Source organism: Otolemur garnettii, unplaced genomic scaffold (genome assembly GCF_000181295.1).
Source record: "Otolemur garnettii isolate 467f Iridium unplaced genomic scaffold, OtoGar3 scaffold00034, whole genome shotgun sequence".
Lineage (NCBI taxonomy): Eukaryota > Metazoa > Chordata > Mammalia > Primates > Galagidae > Otolemur > Otolemur garnettii.
The window spans coordinates 9,345,370-9,357,354 of record NW_003852429.1 but is presented as its reverse complement, the minus strand read 5'-3'; the positions used below and the strand labels follow the sequence as shown (position 1 = coordinate 9,357,354).

Below are 11,985 nucleotides of genomic sequence, written 5' to 3'. Positions count from 1 at the left end.
TTATAACTCTTCCAATTTAAAGGATTTTATAACTCTTCCTTTTTTATAATTACTCTTCAAATCAAGACTTAGGTTACAGAATAAAAACTCTTCATTTTTCACAATCTTCAAAAAATTGCTGGGACAATTACAATTGTATGTATTCGTCACTACCCACATTTACTAATGCCAGGCTACTACCCTGCTTTCTGAAATATAAGTTAATAGTTTCTTTTATAAGTAATAGGACATTATCAACTTACCAAACACCTGGCAAATTCTTTGTTTTCTGAAAGGAATCCATAACCTGGATGTACCTTAGAAATGAAAGCAAAAACACTTTCAACTTTATCATATTTCAAAACCTTTGTAAACAAAATATATAGCGCATTAATGTGTTTCTTGTTCAAGAGCCCTTCAAAAGTTTCTCTTACACACTGATCAGCTGTAACTCACAGTTCCGGGTACAGAATCAGATTCCAACAAGCTGCTCTTCCATTGACTTTCCACATTCTACCCTTGTCCTGAACATAGCTGGGACCATATGCCGACCTATCTTCCTGCTCACCTGCCTTTGTCCACACTATTCAACAGTTAACCTACTTTTGCTGAGCCTAACTTTAGCTATAGATTTGGAAAATTTCATAATGGTTAATGGGTCAAAGAATTATGTTAAAGGAACCTTTGCCAACCTTTGCCAAGATGGATGGAAATCTTGAAATTCCCCTTTCTTCACAGTACTAGGAACTGCTACTTTCCAAAACCCAGAGCACAAAGCAGTCGACTAACACATTTTATTCCTGACGGTGTTAATGATACTCAATTCAGCTACTACCAACGGAGCCCTTTCTGTCAAATGGCACTAAAATGGAAGTTTGGTGTTACTTTTACTTTGTACACTGAATTCTTTTTTTCTTCCAATGTCTATTCCTCTTCCTGGCCCCAATTTAGCCCTTCACAGCTACTCTATGCTATTATCCTCACCCACAAGCCATCCTGTTACTATCCAAATGCTATCTGCCCTAACCAAGATTTTTGACCCACTGGCTAAAATTAAATTTGACCACTCCAGTATCAGTCAGGTTGAACATATTCTTAGTAAAACAAATCAGCTACCAAAAAAGAAAAAGTCAAATTTCTGAAGGAGCCGATATGATGATCTAGAAATAGCTACTTATCAGAGATTTTCCGATGACAAACTGAGCTTTATGAACATGGTACAGAGTACTTTAGACTCCTGCATCAAGAAAGAAGAGTTTCATTCCACCAATTTCATTTCATGTAAACATCTAGCTAAAGATTATATCCTGACAAGCTATCGTTAAAGGGTTAAAAGAGTTTTGCCTTTACTAACTGTGCTAATAAACTATAGACTTCTATAATATGGGTTCATGAATTTAGTTTTTTATTTAAGCATGCATCTTACTAAAAAAATTATTTCAAAAGAAATGGGAACACTGAGTGCTCCAGGCTAACTGTGGTGTTGGCTGCATCCACTGATTTTGGAGATAAACTCTGCATAGTTTTGAACATTACATATAATTAGTTCTCTGATAATAAAAAGGGGGGGCCTATTTCTGATGTCGGAAATCTGTTTTTTCCTCAGATTCTATTCAAATAGAATTGGGGATACAGAGAATTATTTATTTATCCATGTAAGTTACAAGAATTCTAATGACATTAACAAACTAAAATAATTACCACGTGTACTCTTTTTTACTTCTAGAATATAATTAGGTGTATGTAATTTTTAAATGATTAAAACTGAATTTAAACAGAGTCTTCTGGATCCTATTTAGCCATGTAACAAAGATTTTTTTTTTTAATGCTCTTATAACACAGAAAGGGTTAATGCTCAAAACTAATTGGGATTTCTTTTTGCCTAGCAAATTTGGAAATGAACTGAAACTGCTCCCTGGTGTGAAAGCTGAATCCAGCAGCCACCTGCAGGATCAGCGACCAACACTGCCAGATGCTACAAAGCCTTTGATTTCCAGTAGCGAATTCGGCCACATTTAACTCATGTGACATGAACTAACTGCAACAGCATTTTCAATCATTCTTTCCCATTTTTTTTTTAAATACAAACTCTAGCTTTCTGCTTACTACATATGAAACAGCTGCAGTAGATAGATTCATTCAGACTCACAGCTTGCGCCCTGGTTTTCTTAATGGCTTCCATGATGGTATCCATGTTGAGGTAGCTTTTACTGGTGGGAGCTGGGCCAACACAGACAGCCTCGTCCGCCATTTTCACATGAACCTGAAGAGACAAATCTCTGCATTAACAGACTAACCAGCAGAAGGAGTTACCATCCTCTGCAAATATACATGAAACTGCAAATCTGATTGTTTCACTCATCATTTATAATGTCTTATTTCTTTTTGAGTATGCACTAAAAACCAACAGTGCAACAAATAAGCTCAGGAACCTACCTATAATGTCATTTATTATAGCCCAGTCCATTGTCTAAACAAGTAATTTCCATAATATCCCCTACCTTTTTATGTAAAAATCACAGCAAACAATTTTAGCTTCCAATCCTGTTCATCTAAACATAAATCTGATAACAAAAACTACCTTGTTACATGGAGCCAGGGTCGCCCAATATTTTAATAACAACCACTCCTGCCCAGTTCTAAGCAAGCTCCCCAGGAAGTTGGGATAATTAAAGGGACTGAATGGGGGGATGCAGTGAGTGTCCCTGCACAGCATCAGGTCAGCGCCAGGCACAAATTAAAGCCTAGGACGAAAGAGTTCAATATCACAACACATGAACCAGAAAATCTTGAGATTCATTTAAATACTCTTGCGTTCAATCCTTGTCCATTTTACATTTATTTCTAAAAGAACTGATATGAGTGTTAAGTATAAATCTACTCAAAATTCAGGAATGTACTCTCCATTTTTAATACTGCTCTCACTCTATAATGTTTAAATCTATTTTTGCTTGATAGAGACTGAGCATTCAATATCAAGAAGAATAAGTTGTTTAGTTCTAAAAGGAATCTATTCTTTTAAAATGATGGAAGGATTAATATATTTGTAGAATGGCTTTTCTTAATAGTTTTCTAGTTTAATGAACTCCCAATAAGATGATAATTCTTTCTCAAGACAGAAATATAAAACTGGAGCACAAAGACACACTGAACCTGTATGACCCACTCTCACACTAAAAAAAAGTCCAAGATGCCAAGTACTTTTGAATATTTCTAAGTTACATCTTCAGTCGTGATTTTTTTAATACTTTGTTTTAAATAAGATCTTTAAAAAAACCCAAAACATAGGCTTTTAGAAAGCTCTGGATTCCCCAACTACTCAATAAATATTTTCTAATTTAGTAAAAATTTATGCTTTTCATTAACAGATAAAACATACCTGCCCAAGGAATTTTCAGATCAGTATCTTAAGATAAAATACTCAAATACATACACTCTGTGATTCCTTTAATAACAACAATCGCAAGGAATGGCAGCCCTGCTTGCAAAGGGCTTCTAAATATTCCCACGTTCAAAGCAAGGCTCTCCTAACAGTGGCTTATCCCACCTCCACTTGTTCTTCTGCCTTCGGACCAGAAGCCCCCTCCTCCGTTGCCCTCTGCCCTTTTCAAGTTTATATCGTCACTTGTTGTGTTCTGTAAGGAAGAAACTGAATACTTAACAATTCTTTTAAAAGAACGCATTACTCAGGTGAGGCTAACATCTTTATTTACAGTTAAATCCACACTGATTCTGAAAATTTTACTTCCCCCAGATATTACCTACTACTAACAATGCACTTGAACTCTCACTTCTACCACTGGATTGTTCGTTCCCAAGTACTTTAGCTGTGAATGAACAGCCTTCAATCTGAACTCCAAGAGTACTTAATACAATTTTTTTTTTTTTTGTAGTTTTTGGCCGGAGCTGGGTTTGAACCCACCACCTCCGGCATATGGGGCCGGCACCCCACTCCTTTGGGCCACAGGGGCTGCCCCTTAATATAAATTTAATTGCATTTAATTGCATCCTACCTAGCAGTCTCCTTTTCACTGCTCTACAGACTGTGTCTGTTACTACTGATCACCCTCTTCCACAACATCACAGGTTGTGAAGAGGGCAAAGACTATGCCTTAGGTATTTTTTTAGAATCTCCCCTAGCCCAGTGTTACGTGCTAAAAGCTTATTACCTCATAGATACTCCTAGACGGCAGTTTATTTAGTAACAGTCATTATTAAATGTTAAAGGCATTAAACTTTAGGTCATTCTCTTTGAAGCAAAAATCTAACAATAATTACACCCAAATAAAATCTTCTCAATCTTGCCAATATATATGGCAACTGATGGTGTATGGAAGAAATTGAAAGATACACATATGCACTTTTGGGGGAGAGACACAATTATAAGAGGGACTTTTCCTAACAAATACAATCAGTATAACCTGGTTTCTTACACCCTCAAAGAATCCCCAACAATAAAACAGAAAAGATACACGTATGCACATAAAATAATCATCTTAGTAACTTTTTTTTTTTTTTGGAAACAGAGTCTCACTCTGTTGCCCCAGCGTCAAAAGTAAAAAGTAGAGAGAAGCCTTAGTATTTTGACTTTTCTCCTCTATTCTTTTCGTCAAATATACTTTCTGAATGATACTACATATATATATTTGGATCCTTTTGTTTTTTAACTATCATAAGAGATATTTTTCCTATGTTATCACAGACTTTTTATAGATATACCCAAGAACTAGTTCAGAGCCTATCAGGTTATCAATACTGTTCTAATAAATGTTCACATAAATTATACATCAAAAGTAGGTCAAACTGTTTTATGGGCTTTACAAAGGACTAAGCACAAACTCTTCCTAAAGGATTGGTTGGCTTCTTTTCTTCCATTTCTCAGAAACAAACCTTAATTCAGCAGGCAAGGTATGTTCACATCTCTACAGTCCAGCCAGGGTAAGCACTAGCAGAAATGCTGGGCTAAGCCATGTGAAAGAAAAACTCAGAATCTTCTCCTGCCTTCTTTCTCCAGGAGACACTGATGAGCCAGGCTGGGAAGAATAGCTTAACAAGGTTTTCAAACTCAATTTCAATTTTGTTGTTATTAATGTATTAAATGTGTAAGAAAATTAAATTTTCTTTGGCTTCATAATATAAAACAAATTGTATCCAAGCAATGCAAGTGCCATTCTGCAGAACAAGTTAATACTGCATAGGCTGACTAGATGTATTTATGCTCCCCAAATTTCAATATACTGAAAAGTATAGATTCCTTTTTATGTATTTTAATGGTAAAAGAAATACATGACAATTCTGGAACGTTTAACCTGAGATACATTAATCAGGCAGGATTTGCTGGCTCTATTCAAAAAGAAAAACACTTTAAGCTCTAATACTAAGAGAATAGTCTTCACAAAGTTCTTTATTCTTAGAAAACCATTAGAGGTTGTTAAAACAGATTATTAGTTTCTTCCTCAAGCTTTTATAGTTTTACATTTTGAATTTTCTAATTCTTTTGAGAAAAACGTTATTTATATTAGCCTATTATTTTCCAAATAATGAATTAGCAGAACAAAGGGTATGCTGTCAACTTGCAGGACTAGAAAATATAATCATTTTATTGACTTTATTTTTTTGGAAACAGTCTCTCTCTGTTGCCCCTGGCTAGAGTACCCTACTGTCAGCCTAGCTCACAACAACCTTGAACTCCTAGGTTCAAACAATCCTCCTTCCTCAGCCTCCTGAGCAGCTGGGACTACATGTACCCACCACAATGCCCAGCTAATTTTTCTATTTTTTGTAGAGATAAGGTCTTGCTCTTGCTCTTGCTCTGGGTGGTCTCAAGCTCCTTCCTGAACTCAAGCTATCCTCAGGCAGGGGCCTCCCAGAGTGTCAGGAATATAGGGTGTGAGCTACCATGCCTGACCATCTTATTAACTTTTAAAAGACAATTTCAAATGTTTGGATACAAATAAATTAAAAATTATGCCTGTATTTGAAAAATCTGAAATAATAGAGAATTTCATATTAGTAAATTGCCTAAAATATGCTGGAAAAGATATTCCACTTGATCCCTATCTTTATCAAATAGATCGCATCTTCGTGTTAAAAAGTGGTAGGCCAGAACACATACTTACGATAAAACTCAAAGGTCTGGGTAAAAATGTTTCAATACCTTCTAAACTAGTACACATTAGGAAAGAGGAAAAACAAACAGCTTGGAAAATGTTTCTTCATGCCTAGATATACTTTGAAAGTTGTCACTCAAGATCTGCAGTCAAGTGGGCACTATTTGCCATGACCATACTTGACTCTTCCTTGTGATAACCTTCGATGGAAGATACTAGGTACAACACTCAAAAGATGACATAATACAGACTAGATGTCCCCCCCCCGAAAATAACAATGCCTCATATAACTCAGACAAACTTCCACATCCACCAAATCTAACCAAATTCTCCAAACATCACTAACGAACGAAAATTACCCTCAAAGACTGAAGAATGAAAAAAACGAAAGCCAACTGAATCAATTTCATCTCGGTGTGTGCCACACCTTTTGGGGGGAAGACACGATTATAAGAGGGACTTTAAGGCGGCGCTTGTGGCTCAAAGGAGTAGGGTGCCGGCCCCATATGCCGGAGGTGGCAGGTTCAAAGCCAACCCTGGCCAAAAACTGCAAAAAAAAAAAAAAAAAAAGTCCATGATGCTATAAGAGGGACTTTACCTAAACAAATACAATCAGTGAAACCTGGTTTCTTGTACCCTCAATGAATCCCCAACAATAAATGTTAAAAAAAAAAAATTCAAAAAACCAGATAAAATCTTGTCTCAGAAGAAAGAACACATGAACAGAACTCTTCTTCTTATTTTATAAATGTGACTAAAGATATTTACACAAGTTTCAAAAGACTAACATTCTGGCACCTCCTTTCCAGAAAGACAATTTGGTCCGTAAGAGGAATGATATTTTTAAGGCAGTAAATATTAAATTCACTTTGATTCTACCTTGTAAAACTACATGTTTGAAGGCCAGGCACAATAGCTCACGCCTATAATCCTAGCACTCTGGGAGGCCAAGGTGGGTAGATCGCCTGAGCACTCAAGTTTGAAAACAGCCTGAGCAAGAAGGAGACCCCATCTCTAAAAAAGTAGCTGGGCATTGTGGTGGGTACCTGTAGTTTCATACTACTTGGGAGGCTGACATAAGAGATGACTCGAGCCCAAGAGTTTGAGGTTGCTGTGAGCTATGATGCCACAGCACTCTACCAGGGGCAAGAAAGTGAGGCTCTATCTCAAAAAAAAAAAACTACATATATACCACCATGACATATTTATTCATTATTTTGGATGGTAGAATAGTGACTTCACTATTTTTCTTCAGCTACAATTTACATGATTTTCAAAGTGGTCAACTAAAAATTAAAAATTACAGGGAAAAAAGAGATTAGGTTTTCGCCAATTTCAAAACTCCAAGCCCATTTGCTATGATCCTATATTCACATTACAAAAGGGAACTGATCATAAATCAATCCTGGAACCAAAGCAAAGGTGTTTTATTTTTCTTCAGCTTTTGTCTTGCAAGGATGCATTCCTGCTGATACAGTAAACAACAAAGAATGAAAAACAGCAGGACTAGACCTATATTCTCACACCACTGACCCCTTAGTAAAAGCATCAAGGGGAACGCATCAAGAGAAGAGGGACAGAGGGGGGAAAAGGACACCATGGATTCCAGCAGAACCCATGTCCACCTGGCTGATGGGGGCCCAGACAGCAATGAACGGCAGAGTAAAAGCAGGGAAGAAATCGAGGGGGTTGGGAGGGGATTGCTGATACGGCTGGATGGAAAGATTGAGAGAGGCAGAGTGATGGTTGAAAAGTGACTCGGATTTGTTTTGTTTTCTTGTGTTAGCTTAGGAAAAACTTAAACGCCATTGAGAAGGAAAATGTGCAAAGTAAGGAACTAAACAGCAAGTGAGATATGAAACAATTCATAGTACAAGGCTTCTGACAAGCAGCAGCAGAGCCAAGAGATACAGGGAGACAGTGGAGTGGGGAGAAGAGAACTGATCTTCCTCTGCAAACATAATTAAGACAAGCCAGGCTTTAAAGAGAAAAAGAAAGCAAGCACAGTGTTCTCCTTCATAGAAATTCCAGAGCCACCACCCAGAGAAAAGCAGAGACACGATCAGGAAAACAGTAGCGCACACACCCCATCCACAGTTTTGCTTTCTGTAGTTTCAATTACCTACAGTCAACCATGGTCCAAAAAAATTACATGGAAAATTCCAGAAATAAGTAATTTTTAAGTTTTCGATGGTATACTGTTCTGAGTAACATGATGAAATTGCATGCCAGACTGCTTCGTGCTACCTGGGACATGATGCATCTCCTTGTCTAGGTTCTCTACACTCTGGACACTGCCCACCCATTAGTGACTTAGGAACCACTGGTTATAGGTTATCAGGCCCACTACCAAGGTATCAGCATGCTCAAGTCACCTTACTTTAAAAATGGTCTCAAAGCACAGAGTACTGTGCCTGATAATATAAATTAAACTTTATCATGTATATATACAGATAAGGAAAAATAAAGTATTCATAGGCATGTATCCCCCTAAAATAAGAGAAAACTATTATGTCTCCTTCCTTTCAAATAGCCAAGAATGGATATAAAAGCATGGGGTGGAAATTAAGGCTCAGTCTGTTGGCAGTTTCTATTTTATCTGTGAAACAAGAAACTAGATCACATTCAGACAGAAATCAGGAAAGAGGAATCAGTGGGGGGCGGGGGGGGAGAAGAACAGAACAGACAGAAGGTCGCTGAGGGCAGAGAAGAGCAAAATCCTTGAGAGCAGGACTGCCAGGTACTACCGAGGTTCACAAACAGTTCTCTCTGGTGTGAAAGAACTTAGGCCGATTTGGTCACACGGCTCTTAAGTTCTTTCGGAAGATGATGGTGGACACTAAAAAAGTTTCAGATATGTGAGGGTTAGCTACATCCCCACCTGTCTAAAAAGTACAATAAAAGCAAATCTAGTCCAAATTTACCAACATAGAGATATTTACCACCCTTGCCTTAGAAATGCTTTACTGACCAGTACATTCCAAATCATAAACAAAATCAGCACATTGTACCCCATAAATGCAGTAATGTACACAGTTAAGATCTAATAAAATAAAAAAAAAAAATAGTTAATTTAAAAAAAAATAGAAGCTTGGCACCTGTGGCTCAAGCAGCTAAGGCGCCAGCCACATACACCTGAGCTGGCGGGTTCAAATCCAGCCCGGGCCTGCCAAACAACAATGATAGCTGCAACAAAAAATAGCTGGGCACTGTGGTAGGTGCCTGTAGTCCCACCTACTTGGGAGGTGGAGGCAGGAGAATCGCTTGAGCCCAGAAGTTGGAGGTTGCTGTGAGCTGTGTGAGCTGTGATGCCATAGCACTCTACCCAGGGCAGCACTCTACCCAGGGCAGCACTCTACCCAGGGCGAGAGCTTGAAGCTCTGTCTCAAAAAAAAAATAAAAAATAGAAACGCTTTTCTGTCCAAATTAGTATGTCAGTCAGGATTTACCAAGAATCAGGTAATACACTCATATGTTTAACTGAAAATAACAAAGAAACTTAAGGAAACAACAAAGGGCAGAACTAAAGAACCAACACAGGATGGGTAGGTTTCTAGGGACTAGCAGTGGAAGCTATGGTCACCCCTAGTCCTGGGAGGGGCACAGAAAAGGAAGAAAAACTAGAGCTGGGAGGTGGGAGGTAGGAGGTGGGGGAGACCGAACAGTACCATGGCCTGCGTCAGAGCTGCAACAAAGTGGGGAAAGGGAAGGTGGAGAGAAATACCCTGACCTGCTGCTGACGTCTCCAAACAGCCAAACAGGCAGCAGGCAAGGAAGCATAGTTCTGTGCCCCCCTAACCATCCTGTGTTGGTTCCTTTAGTTCTGCCCTTTGTTGTCTCTTACAAAATAAACAAACAAGTGAGCCAGCTGCAGTGGTACATGCCTGTAGTCCCAGCTAGTTAAGAGGCAGAGGCAAACAGATCACTTGAGCCCAGGAATTCAAGATTACAGTGACTTCTGACGGGGCCACCGCACTCCAACCCGGCTGACAGAGCATGATCTTGTCTCAAAATAAATAAAAAATTTTAATAAAAGGACAGATAATAGTAAGAGCCAGCAAGAATTTGGGGAAATCTGAACCCTCCTACAGTACCCTACAGCTGCCTTGGAAAACAGTGTGGCGGTACCTAAAAGTTATCACGTGACCCAGAAATTTGCCCCCTTACATTTATTCACAAGAGAAATGCAGCTATATTTCCATATAAAGACATGTATGCAAACATTCACAGTAGCATTATTGATAACAAACTAGAAACACAAATGACCATGAATTGGTGAATGGATAAATGAAATGTGTTGTGTACTTACAACAGAATCATACTTGGCCAAAGCAACACACTACTGATACGTGCAGCCATATGCATGAACCTCTTCTGAAGCCATATGCCAAGTGAAAGAAGCCAAACACCAAGACCAAATATCACATGAGTCCACTTACTGGAAATGTCTAGAAAATAAAAACTACAGAAAGAAAGCCAAGCAATGGCTTCCCTGGAAATGGGAAGGAGCAGTGACTACAAATGGACAAGATGAATCTTCATGGGGGGATGGAAATGTTCTAAAACTGGATAGAAGGGACGGCTGAACAACTCTAAATTTACTCATGGAACCGTACACTTGAAATGGGAGATGTTACGACATGTGAATTATACCTGTATAAAGCTGTTTTCACATGAAATCTTTTTTTAATTCCACCATGCTTTGATGTCTGCTGTGGAAGATAATTGTGGCATAACATGCTTGACTGATGACCCTAACTAATAAAAAAAAGGCAGAATTAACTTGACAGACAATTTCTAAGGTAAGGAGCCATCTAGGAAGAGTATTCTAGAAGTAGGAATAGCATATCAAATGTATAGAGGCCTGAAAGAAATTAGAAGATGTTAAGGGAGTAAAATGCTTCAAAACAGAGGAAACAGTCATCAATGCTGTATGCTTGGGAGAGCTGCAGACAGAACAGGGCTGGGAAGGCACAAAGAAGAGGAGGCTCAAACTTACAGGTCTGAGATATGAACCGCTTCACACACATCCTACTCTAATGAGATTTATCACTTAGACATTCTTCAGGACTGCAGCAATTCAGGTAAGATGCTCTCAAAAGAACACTCACCCTGTAAAAGCATCCCCACCATAGAACTGACAACTCTGGCTTTGAGCCTCTGGAACACACGAACTGAGAGCAGCTGATGTCAACCTCTCCTTTCTTTGGCTTTTATAAAAGTTCCCCTTTACACTTCTCTCATGAGATGCGCTAGTAGCTCTCCATGTTGTGCGTTCCAGATTGTAATACTTATTCTCATTCCGAGTAAAATCAACATACATGGAGACAATTTTCTCTGGTGTCTTATTTTAGGTTGACATGCTATATAGACCAGATAAAATGGAGATCTAAAGCAGCTGCTGGATTTGACAGATCTGATCTGTGGTCACCTTGAGGACCAACTTAATATATTATTGGAAACAGAATCCAGATCTTCCTGGGTTGAGAGTGAATGCAATGTGAGAAAAGATAGATAAAAACAGAAGACTAACCTTTCATGTAGCTTAACTTGCATGCTAGAGAATGCAAAGACATTTTACTTATTATCTCCACAATTTTGGGAAAAACTCAATAGTACATATATACAAAGTTTGCCACGAAACTCTCTGACTCTGACTTTTCAGAGGGCTCATTTCTCCTTAGAGAAATACTTCACAGATGTGAGCAAGTATTGAGTGTTCACAAGCCTGACTAGAAGTCCCTTCACATGAAATAATACCATTCTCAGCAGCCAAAGATAGAGCCATGAAGATGAAAGACAACTCAGAAAAATATTCTACAAAATCTATATAGGGGCTCGGCGCCTGTGGCTCAAGCGGCTAAGGCGCCAGCCACATACACCTAAGGTGGTGGGT

At 38.5% G+C, this 11,985-nt stretch overlaps 1 protein-coding gene across 2 annotated transcripts in view; it reads right to left on the bottom strand.

Annotated features, from left to right (window-relative positions):
• The window catches only part of PCCA (propionyl-CoA carboxylase alpha subunit), a 373,052-nt gene that overhangs the window by 319,518 nt on the left and 41,549 nt on the right, over positions 1-11,985 (bottom strand). For both annotated transcript variants that reach the window (XM_003789599.2, XM_023513087.1), the window contains exons 5-6: positions 2,129-2,242; positions 243-296 (exon numbers count right to left, since the gene is read on the bottom strand). In XM_003789599.2, the coding sequence (XP_003789647.1) occupies positions 243-296; positions 2,129-2,242 (168 nt within the window). The remainder of the gene's footprint in view (positions 1-242; positions 297-2,128; positions 2,243-11,985) is intronic.